At 37.8% G+C, this 16926-nt stretch overlaps 1 protein-coding gene across 10 annotated transcripts in view; it reads left to right on the top strand.

Moving 5' to 3' along the window:
- The first annotated feature begins 1394 nt into the window (after positions 1-1394).
- Positions 1395-16926, top strand: part of LOC114841977 (cilia- and flagella-associated protein 46) — a 35007-nt gene continuing 19475 nt past the window's right edge. For 8 of the 10 annotated variants that reach the window (XR_008692589.1, XM_029127312.3, XM_029127309.3 and 5 more), the window contains exons 1-23: positions 1395-1752; positions 1838-1956; positions 3284-3415; positions 3734-3798; positions 4660-4824; positions 5339-5462; positions 5818-5912; positions 6660-6812; positions 6986-7085; positions 7421-7519; positions 7853-8043; positions 8466-8691; positions 9030-9147; positions 9253-9373; positions 9709-9833; positions 10087-10205; positions 10911-11023; positions 11599-11811; positions 12288-12489; positions 14232-14381; positions 15417-15527; positions 16186-16367; positions 16667-16798. Coding sequence is in view for 9 of the 10 variants with exons in the window: in XM_029127312.3 (XP_028983145.1) it covers positions 1704-1752; positions 1838-1956; positions 3284-3415; positions 3734-3798; positions 4660-4824; positions 5339-5462; positions 5818-5912; positions 6660-6812; positions 6986-7085; positions 7421-7519; positions 7853-8043; positions 8466-8691; positions 9030-9147; positions 9253-9373; positions 9709-9833; positions 10087-10205; positions 10911-11023; positions 11599-11811; positions 12288-12489; positions 14232-14381; positions 15417-15527; positions 16186-16367; positions 16667-16798 (3104 nt within the window). In the remaining variant the exon portion in view is untranslated. The remainder of the gene's footprint in view (positions 1753-1837; positions 1957-3283; positions 3416-3733; positions 3799-4659; positions 4825-5338; positions 5463-5817; positions 5913-6659; positions 6813-6985; positions 7086-7420; positions 7520-7852; positions 8044-8465; positions 8692-9029; positions 9148-9252; positions 9374-9708; positions 9834-10086; positions 10206-10910; positions 11024-11598; positions 11812-12287; positions 12490-14231; positions 14382-15416; positions 15528-16185; positions 16368-16666; positions 16799-16926) is intronic. The other 2 variants (XM_055502555.1, XM_029127310.3) reach the window with 2 other exon arrangements.

Here is a 16926-nt window from a genome sequence, read left to right as displayed (position 1 = left end):
ATCAAGAGTTGTCCATTTTATAGACAATAATTCTATTTTAGAGATTGAACTTGCATCTCTAATCCCTTATTCATCTTGTTTCAAGTGTTAAAGCTTAAACAATATGTTTTCCGTTACACCATACACACCATAAGACATTTCAATCTATGCATGTGCATATTGTAGCATGACAAGAAGTCTTCTTGAATCTTAACTGAGATTATAGAAATGTAATGGAATAGATCAGTTTTGTTTTTCAGCTATAGAACAGTATACAGCAGGGCAGTGTTATTGTTTTAACCTTCTGAATGACAGCCTGAGCAAACACACTCAGCAGTTTAAGGATCCATTCACTCTCATATTGTACAGTACCATCTGTGTTGGCCAGATTGCCTGGCTACTGGATTTGTGGAGCCAGTCACAACCTCTTATATGATTTTATATGATTTTTTTTATAACTAGGATGACACAAAGTACTTGTGCTGTACATTTATTTTAGGAATGCCATTTGTGCATGATCTGCTTTAAAAAGGCCTTACAGGTAAAATGAGGATAATGGATGTGTCACTGATTGGCTTTGACAGTGCACAATATAATATTACCTATGATTCACTAAGACAAGAAGCTTGCTCAGTATACTCTAGAAACATGTTTAAAATGAGGTTATGCAAGATGAGTTATTCAAAATGACCTCTCTCATATTATCTTACATACTTACATGTACATGCATCTGCAAACATACAATATGACATGACACTATGACAGACAAATTTGAACATTAGAATGTATCCTCAATTTATAAAGTAGGTCAAGTGACAAAGAAAAAAAATGAGGGAATAAAAATATACTTTTTACTACATTTAAACAGATTTCAATTGCATTCCATATGGAATATTCTGCATATTTTTAAACAGATCCCATTGAGCTGCTTAATAAACTTTTCTGACCGCCACTTAGGATCTGTATGGGCTGCATTAACATTCAGGGAAGCAACACATGTCAAATAAATATGAGTTAGAGTTCAAATGAGGAACACTTCATAGATGGAATGGCAGCGTTTTTTATCAGTAGTGGGTCCTCAAAGTAAATTATATTTGCACACTGGGCAGTCTGATTTCTAATGATGCACTTTGAAGTGAAGAAGCAATGGGACCATAATCAGAGAGAGGTGCTTTATGGGCCCATGTCTGTGTGCATGTGAGGGCTAGACAGAGGGATCTGCCACTGCACTGTTGTGTCATTGGATTCCCAATACTAACAAAACTTCAGAGTATTACATATACGTTTTTCTAATAGTGCTTTTTGTATTCTTGATTAAAAGGGCCTTTAGTTACTCACTTAAACTCAACTGTTTTGTGTGACGCAGTATCAACCTTTTTGGTCCATTCTATTTACCGTAGTTGAACCAGCTGTGGTTGCGGTTGCTTAGCAACGCTGACTAGAACGCGTTTAGCTTATTCTGTAGGTAACGTAACCACGAAGGTCTAACTGATATAATTGTTAAGTTAACGCTGAGACATACAGTTTAACAAACTACGCAAGCTTTATGTTTAAAGAAGACACGGATGTAACCAACGCTTAAGTAGCGTTTCCAATAGCGCGCACACCTGTAAACTGTACTTAATTTAAGCCAGAAGCTAAAAAAAACCAAAACGTAAGCTAGCGTAAAGTAGGAAAAGTTCGCCTGGCTCAGTGACCAATAGCTAAATGCTAATACACACGTCATGGACCTGGATATTCGTCAATATCTAACCAAGGCAACGGAGTATAAAGGTTTGTTTCTTAATCATTTCCAACGCCTCGGCCATTGGTAAAACGGTGCCGTTGCTCACTGTGTGCTCTAATTAACGTCGTGTAGACCCCGGGGCTCTGCAGTCAGCATACAGCCTGATAAAGGACATCACAGCAGGGACGAGCCAAAGAGGTTTACATATTGGCCCAGAGTTGTACGTCCTGTGTGCGGAAGCAGCCCTCCAGGTGAGACTCTGAGGCCTACAGCGCTCACTACTGTATAATGTGACTGTACCGTAGCTGCAGCCATCCTGCTGCCAGCAGGGCGATGCATGGCATGATAGAGGTCATGATGAACAGCCCCTGGAAAGGGCTCTGAATCAGTCTGAAGTGTGACACACAGTAGGGAACAGTGAGGCGTACAGTATTTGGAAGTGGATTCCTGAGAAAGCACTCGATGGATTCCACAGTAGCAATAAGAACAGCTGAGCAAAAATTATAGTCAAAAATTATCTGTCACAATGTCGTGAATGTGCACATCTCAACACATCTGAACAGTTTCTATCACTACTGGATGCTACACATAGTTAGTTTCTGTATAAAGTGTGATACAGTTCGGCTCATGCCAAATAGCAAAATTCCGCATCACAGTCATCAATTGATATATTGCTATTCATATATTGCTATATTAGTGATGCACACCACCACGAGAGTCATCTTAAAATTCTGTAGGCAGCAGTACTGTACAGTATGCCCAATTGTTTGTGATTGTAGGTCCAATGAATAGTGGATGACCAGGACCAATATAGTGAGGGTAGTTCCCCGTCCTGCATAACACGCTCTTTGACACATTGCCCTGTAGTTTCACACAATGTAAATGTAAAAATATAGGGTATTATAATGCCATTTTATAGAAATTCAGTGGCTACAAATCCCACTGTGTAGAAGATACATGGCTGGAAAATAACATTGCATATTAGCCTACAGTCATTAACAGACTTCTATATGATGAACATCAGATGACACTGGTACTTCTGGAGTCCTCTGAATGGTGGATATGAGAAACCACTTGGTCTATTATTTGCCTGTGCAATGAGGAGTTTTTTTATGTTGTAAGGAGGTGACGATTGATGAGATTTCACATAAGACATTATTATTAGCTCATTCTTATTTTTTATTCCTGATGATACAGAAGCATCCCTGCAAATTCTTTTAATGGTATAAAGGACTCATGTTTGTTAGAGTGAGGTAGGTCTTGATTTTATGTACAGTATTGTGGTTGATTAGCTTTAATGGACTTGTGTTGGTGATACTGTACCACAAGTTTCCTAAAGGTCCCACTGTAAAACACACTAAAATAAAACCATCAGATTATAGTAATGAATGAACTCCAATACAGAATAAACCCTCTCAGGACAAATAAAACATTTCATTAATTGATTGCACTGTGATATTCCATAATGGGATTTTTTTACACGCTAATGTTTAGCATTTTCATCCTTGTTCAGACATATTTTTATACGTAATGTATACATGACATATTTGTTTTATTCCTCTTTTTCTATGTTGTCAGTTGGGTTGCTTGGACATTAGCGCAGCATGTCTAAAGATGTACTTTGAAGAGAAACTGCCTGCTAATCAATTTTTGTGTAGAGCCTATCTCTGTCAGGGCCAGCTAAAGGCTCCATCGACCACTGGAAGCATGGTGAGCACAATAAATTAAATAAATCTTCTATAGTAGCTTGTGTGTGTTTCAATATTTGTGCCAATGAGAGTCATACACATTTTCTGTAAGTATACTTTAAGTACAGTATACTGCACAGTATAGTACTTAATGCTCTACCTTAGTAAAAAAAACACTAAATAGCTTTCACGTTTTCATGCTGACACAGTGTGAGTCAGTCTGTAAGGCATACAAAGTCCTTTCTTTTCTTTTCATGTATTGAATATATTAACATCTGATCTTTGTGTGTATGGTGTTACATATTCTGACTTTCCTTTTTTGCGTTATTTTCTATTTTAGGAAGACTTTGAAGAGGCTGCAGTGTGTTTCCTGAAAGCAATTGAAATTTCAAAGCATGAGCCAAGGTGCAACTTTTCTTCTGCATTTGACATCCTTAAAACAAAGTGAATAAAGTTGCCCAGTTTATCTTACACTCAGTTTACCGTCTGTGATATCATAAATCACATAATTGAAGTGATATTCCCAACAGTTGTTTTAGCTACAGAGGTCTTAGGCAGTTAGTTAGCACAGAAGTATCCTGGGAATAAAGATTTAGTTGAAGAGAATATTCCTAAAATCATGCCTGAAATAAAGCATAGTTATTCAGGTTCTTCAGTCTGACCTATTTTTTGCAAGAAGGTAATATTCATGTCTTCCTCTAAAAGTTGATGGTACATTGGAAAGATCTGTTTATAGGGTGATCTTGTTGATAAAAATAGATGTAATAATGGAACAATTATGAAAGATATATTCCCTCGTTCCTTGCTCTGAGAGCTGTGTTTTGAAATACTGGCTTAACCTTTACAAGCAACCAGCAATGAATCTCTTTCCTAATGAACTCATAACCTGTCAATAAAGAGGCTGAATAAGCAATCCTAATTAACACTAAAGGGAATGCATATCTACTACACCCTGACAAACTAATGCAATACGCACTCTCTAGTGAATAAATTAGCAACACTGAAAATATCTGTTCACACACTTATCTTTAAAACGGTGCCTAGGATTCATAAATTTCACCTTTTTCAGATATAAATGCATGCAAGGTCTCCTGTGGTTCATTTGATTGTACATTGGTTAAACCACAGAAATTTGCAATTCCTCCAAATAGAATTGACACTTTGTCTGAACTTCCCTTTGAGATGAAATGACATACATGTACATGATATTGTATAAATGTTTACTATTGTGTGTTTAAGTTTAGGCATGTTCTTTCTTTCTTACAGATACAACTTCATGGTTTTCAATGCCTCAGTGCTGTATTTTCAGGCAGTGCGTCCACTTTTGCAGCCATATCTGTGCCATCATCTGGTTTCTTCACTCAGGCAGGTGGTCCAAAGTCTAGAGGAGGTGGCTCATCACGACCACAGCTGGAGGGCTGAACTCATGATGCAAGTAGCCCTTTGTTGCTCTCTTACATTTTTTTGGAACATCCGGTTTTGTTTCTCTTTAGTCTAATGCTAGATTTATAGGGTTGATGTTCAAAGCCAATTAACCAACAGCTCATTTGTGCTAACATATCTCTTGCTACACTGTTAATTGGTTGCTTTGTTCTTGTTTAAAGAGTGGAGAATCTGGTCGAATGTAAGCTGTGTTATCATGTTCTCCCATGACACCTCAGGCCTATATTCATAGAACATAATTCATGCTCATTCATACATTCATATTCATTGGACTTTTAGTGATACAGCTAGCCAGGGTGTTAATAAGACTACCGGCCACAATATGTTGGACATAACTGAAATGTAAAGCTTTTATATTACAGGGTACCCACTACAGAAACCTACTGTCATCTTCAGAATCACTTTATTCACACTAATAGGTTTGATCACTGAATGTTGTAAAGCAGTAACAGTATTCTTATTACTCTTACTACATGCCCATTTGCTTACTGTTTTTGCTCAGGCATCTCATCAAATGTCTTGTGGACTCTGGGAAAATGGAAGAAGCTGTAGGTTTTGCCAAGATTACAGAAGAGTTCATTAAATCACACACGCCACAATTTTATCCAAGTCTATTTACGTTAATGGTAAACAATTTTTTTTTCTTTGTTAATTTTTCAAATAATAAAATGTGAGCATTTTTGTAATATGATTTTAGAAATTCACAGACCAATTGCATATTTGGCGCACTTCTAAAAGGCACAATGACAAAATATGCCAAACACCAGGAATGAACATTGTGACATATTTTTCTGCCTGTTATTAATCGTGTTATTTTTTAGCTTAGGACAGAAAATGCAAAATAAGCCTTTATTTATTGTATTTGTTTTATATATTTTATATATTTATATATTTTTATATTGAGTCCATTGAATGTTTTTGTAAAATATTGTAGTATCATGAATAATGTCTGACATTTTCTTCTTAATGTTTTCTTTTCAGGTACAACACAAGCTGTCAGAGAATGATGTCCTTGTTGAAACAAGCAGACAGTCTACCTCATTGGAGGTGATTTACAAAATGCAGGATTTAAAAAAGTAAGGAATGTGTTCTGGTATTTTTAGATAAATGCTTATTTTCTGTCTGCAGGATTGTTTTGTAGAGAACGTTGTTTTTACACTGTCATGATAAAAGCCTATTTCATTTCTTTGTAGCCAGGACACACACCTTGCACTGTAGAGATAGCTGTCTAACTTTGATCATATTTGCTTTCTAGATATTGTTTAAGCTGTTTTGAAAGAATGTTTTACTTGTAGATTGTATGTTTTTATGGGTCTAGTGAAGGTGAAGCTGTCCCATAACCTTCATTGGAGGCAATGTCTTTTACTGCTTTGTACTGTAGCTCATCTGTTTTGTGAGATTCCCATATCTGTTGGTACTGTACTGTATTTCCATTGCATATTATAACTCATGTGTTTGTATTGCTCTTTGGATTTACTTAGCTTAGCCGTTGGCATCCTATGGTGGGGAAGTTTACAGTATGTGACTGCCTGCATACAGAACAGTACATTACCAGCAAAGCACCATTGCAACTTTTGTGGCATATTTTACTACAAACCCAGCCCCCATCTTACTGTATTTTCTCCAGGCATGTTCTCAACATGTCAGAGCTCCTTATGGCTTCATAGCTGAGTAATGTACATTGACAGAGCGACTCAGTCCAAATCAGCCATCATCAGAATCATATAGGTTATTTTGCCTAAATATAGACATTCTAGGATACATTCTAGAATAAGTATGTATACTGTATTAATGCATAAAACAATATTTTTGTCATTTGGTAGCAGGTTGAAAACAATGAAAAATGATGAGCTGAATAAGGAAGATTCTGCTAAGCTGGAGGAGATCTTCCATCTTCTGGTGGATTGTACCAAAGTAGCCACTACAGTCAAGAACCCAAGCCTTCACATCCCAATCCCTGCTTATCCTGTTGACAGGTCTCTGACCCAAACTGTCCTAATCAAATGTTACCAATAGCTGTAGCTCTGTGTCTTTTTTCTAAACCTGCCAATGCCATAAATCCACATATGGGTGTCCCACATACATGTCTCAGATTACTGTACTGGAGTGTTTTAAATGTGTAAAATTATGTTTTATCTGGGATTTGCAGAGTTGCCTTTCTACTGGAGTTGGCTCTGCTGGCCTTGCAAGTAAAGCATCAAAAAGTAGCTGCCGGCTGTATGAAAGAGCTAAAAACAGTGGGAGAGACTGTGAGTGTCCAACAGTATCTTAAAACTTCAGGCAGTAGCATCACTTCATGCTGAAACTGTACATACTGTATTAACAAGAAAAAGTACAGTGAAGTTTGACATTTCCTCTGAAGTACTGTAGGCGCAACAGTAGATTAGATTAATTAGCAGAGCCTGGTGCAAGTGACCTGAAGAGTTACTGTAGAAACCATTTCATTAAAATGTGTGTAGTTTGTACAGATTTTCAAATGTTTTACTATACGTGACAATTTCGAAGTAATTATGCATAAGACTATAATGTGGAGGTTTGTAGATCTGCCATCCTTTGCTAACTTTACTTATAATTGTCTATTTAGAGTGCTGGCCAGCGCATAATAATGGAATGTGTTACCTGTGGAATCAACCTTCTGAAGAAAGAGGCAAAGATGAGCGCCTATTGCAAAGCCAGTGTAGAGGTGCTTATTTGTACTGTTGAATTATCGTTAATTTCTTTGGGTCATTATCATATCGATTGCATGTTTTTTGATTCACTGGCATAGGCTTGAGTAAGGTAAGAAGCATTGAACTTAAGCTGCCTGAATTATACTGTACAACGTGAATATAGTCTCTAAAACATATGCAAAAGTCTGATAATCTAACTTTATGCCACATACATTTTCAGTGTTAGGCTCTCACAAACAGAAACGGGTAACAAATATTCAATCCAGGTTTTCCAGGTCACAAAGTAGAGGCTCTTATTGCTACTAGTGAGATTTCCGTATTTCCGTTCTGTATTTGTTACGCCACAGGCACAACTGAAGGAGATAGGCAAGCTGGATAAGTTGCTGCAGACTGCAGTGAGAGAAAGGGACCCTCAAGCAGCGCAGGCAGTATGTGCTACTCAGTGGAGCTTCTGCCTGCCCCTCCTACAGCACAACCTCAGGAAGTACATCAAGGCACCTCTGCTTAGAATGGCCCAAGTGTTGGAAGACACGCAAAGGTTTTCATCTACTTGCAAATTCATTAAGATACAGATCCTGGGGCTGGGTTGTTGTCTTCACACAACATAAAAGCCTAGCCCTAAGAGGCTAGGTTGTTGTATTGCTGTGTTTGAGGCTGTAATTTATGTAGTTTTTATGTAGCATTCAATTCTTATATTTACTGAGAGCCAACATTAAGGTATTATTCTCAGTGAGGTAAATAATGTATCAACAATATGCCAAATACGCTGTTTAGTGGCAGCTGGCTTTTTTTCTTGAGAAAGCTTAATTTGTACCATTGAGATAATGACCCAGAGCCTTTACAGATATGTATCAATAATATATTTACATTTTTGGATCTACATTTTGTTTTATATTTACAATGTCCACATAACATTATCAGTTTGTGGTAAAGGTACATCTCTGTGTGTAATTTATGCAGTGTGATGCAGGGGATGCGCAGTCAGATCCACTCTGAACTGGCAGCAATGGAAGAGGAGGAGGGGCGTCTTGAGGCTGCTTTGACTCACCTTCACAAAGCAATGCTGCTGGATAACGGAACTCAACGACAACGGCTGTCGTCTGCCTTCCACCTCCTGCAGCTGAGAAAGACCCTCTACCAAACACCGTCCCGGAATGAGGACAAAGCTGCTTTGCTACTGCAGCAGGTTTTCAGTCTTTCTGCATCAGTCTGACATTATGTATAGTAATGTTGTTGCACAAGACACACAAGTGTTTCATAAAGTTAACGTAAAGGGTTTATTAGCAATTGCTTTGCATTAGCTCAATAAATGTGAAAAGGAATTTTACATGCAATTAACACTTGCGTTTAGTGTGGAGGTTAAGTGGGACAAGAATAATTGTCTGTATATCTGTTTATTATGCCTGATCGGATCATTTAAAAGCTGTATTCTCCTGGGCTTGGAGCCACAGATGGTTGCTTAGAGGTCTGTTTAGAACATAGCTAAAGTTAACTCTGACATCTAACCCTTTCTTTGTTTCTTAGGCCAAAGAAATTCAGCCCCAAGATAAAACAGACAGCCGTCCCTGTTTGGTTGCTGTGGGTCTTCTTTTGGCCCCTGATGATTTCCAGATGGTGCTTGATGCAGATGACACCTCCGAAAGTAAAAGACAATGTCTTCCTTGGATTCACTTAAACAAACCGATGGATTCATTCTCCAATCACTGAGACTTCTTTTTTATTGTATATAAACAATTTATTCCTGTAGTCAGTCTTGCATCTGGACCAGTGGCTCAGCTCTGTGCTAAGGCTCAACATCACACTACATGTGTACAGAGGGTACACAGACACCTGACCACACAAGGAGATAATTCTGACAATGCAGAAAGGTGTGTATAAATACATAGACTACACGTACCTACAGTACATCTTGAACACACAGCTCAAATTTAATGTGAACGATGATTGATGGCTGGCAGGAATGACCTCTTGCAATCTTCTTTGAATTAAAAAATTGGAGAAGTCTTACTAAAACTGCTCAACTCTTTGACCATCATGTTCTAATCACGTAGCTGTGTTTGCCTGTGTCATTGCATTTGAAATGTGTTCACCTGAGAAATGCCCTTCTCTTAGTGGTTAGAGCAGAACTTTAAATATTGCATTTTATTCATGGCAAGTCAAACAAACAACTATTGTGTCATTCTGCCAACCTTTGTCTTTCCAGGGTGAAGTTGTGGGCAACACTGGCAAAGAAAGCGAGGAAAGAGGAAGTCTGGGATGTGTGTCGAGCTGCTTCCCGATTCTGTTTACTTTATGATGATGGGAGATGGAAAATGTCTGTGAATGATGGTAAGATGGTTGGAGTGGTTTTAGGAAAAATCAAGTATATTTTTGCTATACTGTTAGAGAATAATTTCTTCATTGGTCATACTGTGAGAGCACCCTGGTTTCTTTGGGTTTTTCTAACCTTGATGGTTTATTACTCAAGTACAAATGGGCACAAAGTAATTGCATTAGCAGGTAAAAGCAGTTGCTGCAGTTTTTCTTTTAAGATGGTGTTGCTTTCAAAAATTGGCATTGCACCTTTTACATTTTTTTTCAGAATGTACATGCTCAGACAAGGAGAGCCTGGCAGAGTGTAATCGGGGCTGCACTGAAAACCAAATTAACATAAATGACTTGTTGCAGCTTCTAGCTGAAATAAGGTTTATTGCTGCTGAGGTACAGTATGTTCTTCATACCGTAAGTTTTATCTTCCAATGTGTGCACTCTTTATTAATCCACCATATCAGGTTTTACAGTGTGTGTTTCGAGCTTGCTTTTCTCAATATTTGAGGAACAAAATGCAAGATTTCAAGTATAATGTAGCAACAGAATCCTTTTGAATTTCAAGGGCATTGCATTCACAAGTTTTTTTCTATCCGCTTTGTATTTCTGGCTCAGTTGACATGACTTATAATGACTTCTGTTCTGTAAAATATGCTCTTGTACAAATATTCCATAAAATTTTATTAACTTGAGCGTTTCTGTGGAAATTTGTTCATTCGTCATAATAATAGACATGTAGGATTTTTAACAGTGCTACAGTATATACTGTAGTGGAGCCAGAAATTGTAATAGTCTGATGAGCTTTGGATTCTTACGAAAGCTGCGTGACTTTGTCAGAATTCACCCTAGATCTAGATCTTTGTTCTGTGGCACATTATTTATTTTAGACCAAAGTTATAATGAATTAGATTCAAAGATACCTACAGTACCTTTTGGTTTGAAGACCTCAGCTTTTTCTTATCTGATTTGTCCAACGCTGGTGAGAAAAGGTTCAGGTTCTTTGTTTTACTTTGATCTGCTTCGCCAGCTTTAGAGAAGATGACATTTTTTACTATGCGGCCTTTTTAGCCTTAGCTTCTACTATTTTCTCTTCCTCAGGCCACCGTCCAGAAGCTGTTAACAGAAGGAGTGAAGCTAAACAGCCCTGCCGTCCCCCCACGAGAGAGAGGTGTTTGTGTTTCTGAAGTCAATCAACATTGGATTATATACAGGTAACAACCCAATACTGTACGCCCACATTTGTGACATTAGAACTGACTGTAAGTGAGTGAGTGGATGTTTATTATTATTATTATGGGATTTAAAACTAGGCATTGTTTCCACGTACTAGAATCAGCAGTAAAAATGTGTTTTTAATAAACCCCTTCTCTATATAGTATTTCTTACCTCCCTCCCCAGTTTGCAGTCGTAGTATTATACAAAACAGTTTTATTTTTCTTTGATAACACATTCAACACTGGTGCTGTATTATTGCTCTTCTATGCTTTGCCTGAAATGTATTTGCAGCAGAGTGGAACTTTATAGGGCTGAGAGCTAAGTGCTCACCCAGGTGTTCAAACAAATGATGTGAATGTCTCATTAAATGTAATTTATTTAATATTTTCAACAGCTCTAACCATGCAATGTCTGAGTCAGCATATGAAAAGTTTAAACTAGTTACTTTTTAAATATTCATTGACTTTTTCACCTACACTTTATTAGAAACAACACCATATGTGCTTCCTTTCCCTTCTGCACACACACAGTACAGTTTGACTTTCTCTCTACTGTGCCTCTCCACCTCTAGAGACTGGATTCAAACACTGTCTGCCCATGCCACCTCCAACTTCTTGCGAGCAGCAGAGCTTGGAGTAGAGATCAACGAGCCGTGGGTTGTTGCCAATGCAGCCATTTACCTGTGGAACTACAACAGCCACCTGTTGGCCGCTGGGGAATACCAACACCTGGTTCCCACCTTCCAGGGACTGGTGGAAATGCTTCAAAAGATAGAATTCACTCGGTACGTTGGCTTTCTGTATTAGTACAAATATATTTGTCTTAGATTTCATTTTTCACGCACAATACTTCTGGGAACAGCTTGTTCACCAAGGAGTCACATATTACTGTATCTGTGTTATGCAATGTTACACACTCATAATACAAATGTCAACATTTGAATAAATAGTCGTGAATTGCTTTGGGTTTAGTTTTTGCCCTGTATTCATTTCCACAACCCCCAGTTATATGTAGTTGTCTATAGAAAATATACTTGCTAGAATAAAGTGTATGTGTATATGTAGTCAGCTCCTACAGTATAATCTCAAGATAGACAAAACCATCCCTGGACCTGCAATATCAATAATTGGAATCTTTTCATTGCTTTTCCTGGGACAAAACAATAAACTTGTCATGACCTAAAATACACTTAGAATAGTTTAGATCTTAAAGCTAAACTTTTAGCCCTTGTTTTTTGAAGGATTGATTTTCTTTTCCCAGGAATCGTGCTCTTGTGGTGCTGCTGTGTGATGTAGTGGCCCGGGGGTTGATCCAGCCCCTTTGTAACACAGACTATATTGAGCCATCCCCACAAGCAGATAAAGGCAAAAACAGAGCTGAAAAGGGGATGGAGAAGGCTGCCAATAGCCATGGGAGTTTCTTGGACCCTGCTCCCCTGCAGGATGTCCACAAGGCATTACAGGTACATATGACAATGTGTGAATGGGGGCCGTGGGCCTGCATTTTGTATTTGATTTCAATATTTAATATGATACATGATCATATATGACAAATATTTCCTTTATACTGCTGCATCATGTTATTGAACCACACATGGTCTGTGCATGTGCTTACGTTGCTGCCATATGCAGAAAACATACAGTATCTATGTGTAAAAATAGTTTTGATAAACAGTAAAAAACAGAGTTTAAGCTGGATGCAAACTGTATAAACCTATGTCACACATTATAATAGTACAATTAGCATTTATACAGTATTAAAGCAAAATTTAACAAGAATATTAAAGCACATCAGAAAAGAATACAAAAGAAAATGCACTTCATATGTGTGAAATCTTAGCACTCAAAGACTAGAATTGAAAGGTGGATAAATATAGCCAGTAAAGGTGTCATATAAAATCCTGATATCTGTATTTAAGGAATCTTTGAAGAAGCACTGGTTCCTACTTGATAACATATCATGACGATTACCAGGTGAAAAACTGAAGCGCTGTCAGGATAGGTTTTATTACCTCCTTTATCTCCTTCATATATAACCCATTCAATCATTCATGCATGTAGACGCATACACACCAACATGACTTGTGTAACTATGTCACTGGAGTCTGATCTCTCTGTTCTTTTTTCTGCGGTTGCCAATTAGGTCCTCATTCTTTTATTCTCTATTCAAAGGCTCCACCATGAATATCAGCTCTAACTCCAGATGAAAGGCACTTTATTAGTAAATTATTAACTCAATTTTCCTGCCTGTCTGTTTTACATTTTAAGAAAAGATAAAAAAATTATCCTTTCCAATATATTTTTAATAAAAAGATTATTATTTTCAGACACAAAGCTTTAGTGATTTCTCAGGCATTTGTGTATGTGTTGTATCTACAGTACAAGCAACAGTCAGGGAACCTTGGGTTGTTGAAAGAGTGTGCAGACCTTAATACAATCAATCAGTCAATAACAAATTTATTGTCCCTGAGGAGAGAATGTTTACATAGTACTACAACAGACTGTATATCGGTCAGCATAGTGATGTCAGGCTAGAAAAGTTGGCATTGTTGGTTCTGTACCAAAAAGATTTTGTGAATTTTTTTTCACATTATGTTTGTATTTTTGACGCATCAATATCAAAATCAGTAAACCTCCTTGATGACAGGGCTGAAGCTGTTATGTTACAGTGCAATTTTCATTCATTCACATCTTTATTTTTGGCAAAACTCAAGCTAGGTTTCAGAGCAATGAAAATTGTCCTTGCCACGTATTGTAAATGTATGGTAAATGCATTAAATACTCTAAAATGTGACAAGCAAAGATGGATGAGAAGGCTGCTACCAAAGCTGCCAACTAGTGGGGGGGCTCCCTTTGGGACAAAGCGGTGACCTAGTTTTGATAGCTCCACACAACACGAGCCCTTCCGTTCTGATCAAAACACAGGTACAGTACGCCAAGCAAACCGGAAAACAATAGGCTACATTAATGGCCTGCATTGTAACAATTTCATAATAATTTCATTTTGGCATCAACAATCATAGAAGATTGTTCCTCTACTTGCAATTAAAAATGTCAAGAAGGATGCTGATGTCATCAGGACCTGGATTTTTTTACTAATACATATCAATAGTATTTCAGTGTTAAGGTACTGTATTTAAGAAATTATATTACTGATGATACTTGTTCCTGCTTGCTTACACATTCATTGTTGTTTTCTGAATAGCTTAGTGAATATGCCCTTCACTTGTCCGGCTGCAACAACACAGGAGAGAAAATTTCCATTGCTGTAAGGAAGCAAGCGGTGGCCACATGGGTGCAGATCAAGAGACTGTTGAAGCAACAAATTGGCTCAGAGATTGACATTAAACACAAGGTACAGTACTGTTCTCCTTGTCACTCTCCTTGTTTGGTATGTTTGTAATAATTCATGTTTATGTGTGGTGATGCAATTCGGAAGAAATTAGCTAGCTATATACACTAGGCACATGTTCTTGGTGGTTTTGTGACTAGGCTTTTTGTTTGAGTGGTCTCTCCATGGACATGTTCGATAAGTTGTTTGACTTTTTTAAAAAGGTGTGAACTATTATCTGCTTCAAAAAAACGACAAAACAAAGTTAAAAAATGTTCCAAAGTCTGTTTAAGCCAGCTACTCTTTTTAAGAGCATTCATAGTTGTAAAAAATACAAAGGTCACACACTGTGAAACATCTAGCCATGTTAGCTATAAGAAAACAAACCCCAAATATAACAAAATGCTTTTTTTACTCCATAGTTCATCAGGCCTCATCACACAAATCTACAGTACTACATAATTTCGTTTTATCAGACACCGCCGCTAAAAAGCAAAAGCAAATTCAGCATTGAAACACCATGGAAGAAAACTGTAACCAATGGTTTTAAATAATTGCAAAGAAAAGCAGAATAGACCGGTGCTGAAGCTTAGTGATGTAACAAGGATTATTCCAAGTTATTTTCAGACTGGCATATGTACAGTACAGTATTTACATTTGGTTTCACTAAAGGCGTCTAACGTGTGTTTACTGTATCTTAGATAAGGATGGTTCCTTGAAAATCTTGTTATTGGACAATGTGGTACTCAAAAGAGGACGAACAGTTTCTGAGGTTACTGTATGGATTAGACCTTTGTAATGTGTCATTCATTATGGATTACTCACACTTCTTTTGTAGTCTACTGAAAATATTGTAAGCTTTTGATGCCTAACATTAATCGTTTTAATGTAGAAGGTGTTACGTCCACCATATTACATCATTGTATCACCAGCCAATGAAAATGTTTCTTTACTTTACAGTTTTTCAATTAATTAGGTACCATAACATAATAATATTCTATTAATTAAATGACTACTGTATGTAGGACTCTATTGAGGATTGTCTTCTTTCTTCTCCAGTCTGAGGATGAGGACGTGTCTGCGATGACGCGAGTACTGGTTGCTGCGGAGATGCTCCAGTGCAATAAGAACCCGAGGCACATGGAATTCTCCGCTCCCAGTCTCTCCACAGTGTGTAGTGTTCATGTTTTCCTACAGTAGCTATTACGCAGATGGTGACAACAGATGCCAAGATGACATATGAGCCTTTGGAGTCTCTCTGCATCTCATTATGTGTCAATATCTTCACAGCACTGTTGCTGCCTTGATCCTCTTGTTTTGGCCAAATGGTGTTTATCAGACTCGTTCTTGACATGATATGGACTGTTCTTTGCTCTGAAGAATTGATCTAGCTAACACTTTAGATCTTTCTCACACTTCCTTGCTCTTTGTATTCCCGTTTGCCCAGCTCACTAATTTTCATTCATTACCACACCTTGTCTCTTTGTCTTTCTGTCCAGGCAACTCTAGCCACTTTTACAATTTTCCCACCCTATTAACTCCACATTTCTTTTATCTATTGCCCTACATTCCTTTTTTCCTCCTTCTCTTCCATCAACTTTCCATTGCCCCAATCATTTACTACTTCTAATTTTGTTTCTTTTTACTTAATCTTCTCAATTTTGTACTCCTTTCCTTTTTCCACCCGATTTTCCACCCTCCCTTGTCCCATGTGCTCTTACACTTACACATCACCCTCCCTGGGTCTCACACGCCTTCCCCTTCAAGTCACCTTTTCCTTACCACCTCCATATTCATCCCCTCCTGTGTTTTCTCTCCTCACCTGAAGCTGTTGAGCATGGCATCAGAATGCAGCTGGACTGATGCTGTGGTGGAGCTCCAGGTGTGGTGTCAGCTGGCCTCTTTCTGTTATGATGTCAATGACCACAGCTTGGTACTGTGCTGTACTAAGAATGCTCTGCAGCTGGAAGGAGCAGCAACCAAAACGCTCAACATCATGCCTTGTGCTTTGTAAGTGTAATTGGTTATATGTATGTTATTGTGACAATAAAAAAAAATCTTGAAATCTGAGGAAGAGAGAATACAAATAATGTAAATGTGCTATGGGAATTGTCATTGGTAGGAGCTGAGTCGCAGCTCTCTGAAGTGCAGCTGACATCTTGTGCATATTCAAGAGTACTGCAGCTGATATAAATGCACATGCTCTTTCTATTTTTCCTGAAAGTTTCAGGTTTCTCAGTATATCATAAACAAAATGATTGACTGAATATTAATAAAGTTAAAGTTAATACATTTTCGTATGTCTACAGATATAGCCTGTCTGCGGTGAATGAAATGCTGAGCAGTGCAGCTTGTTTGAGAGGTTTAAGCTTAGCCCATGAGTCCAGAGGAGATTTACACAAATACAGAGAGGCCCTGAAGATGCTTCTGTTTGGTGTCAGGTATATCTTTATACATTATTGTCACTATTTTGACTCACGCCATCAACTATAACTAGATTTTTTTACCATGGCAGAATTTGCTGTTGTTAACATTTTTATTTTCTTTGTATGTGCTTGCTATTTTCCCT

Source organism: Betta splendens, chromosome 15 (assembly GCF_900634795.4).
Source record: "Betta splendens chromosome 15, fBetSpl5.4, whole genome shotgun sequence".
Lineage (NCBI taxonomy): Eukaryota > Metazoa > Chordata > Actinopteri > Anabantiformes > Osphronemidae > Betta > Betta splendens.
Note: the sequence above shows the minus strand (reverse complement) of the source record. Positions and strands in the feature narration are given on the sequence as shown.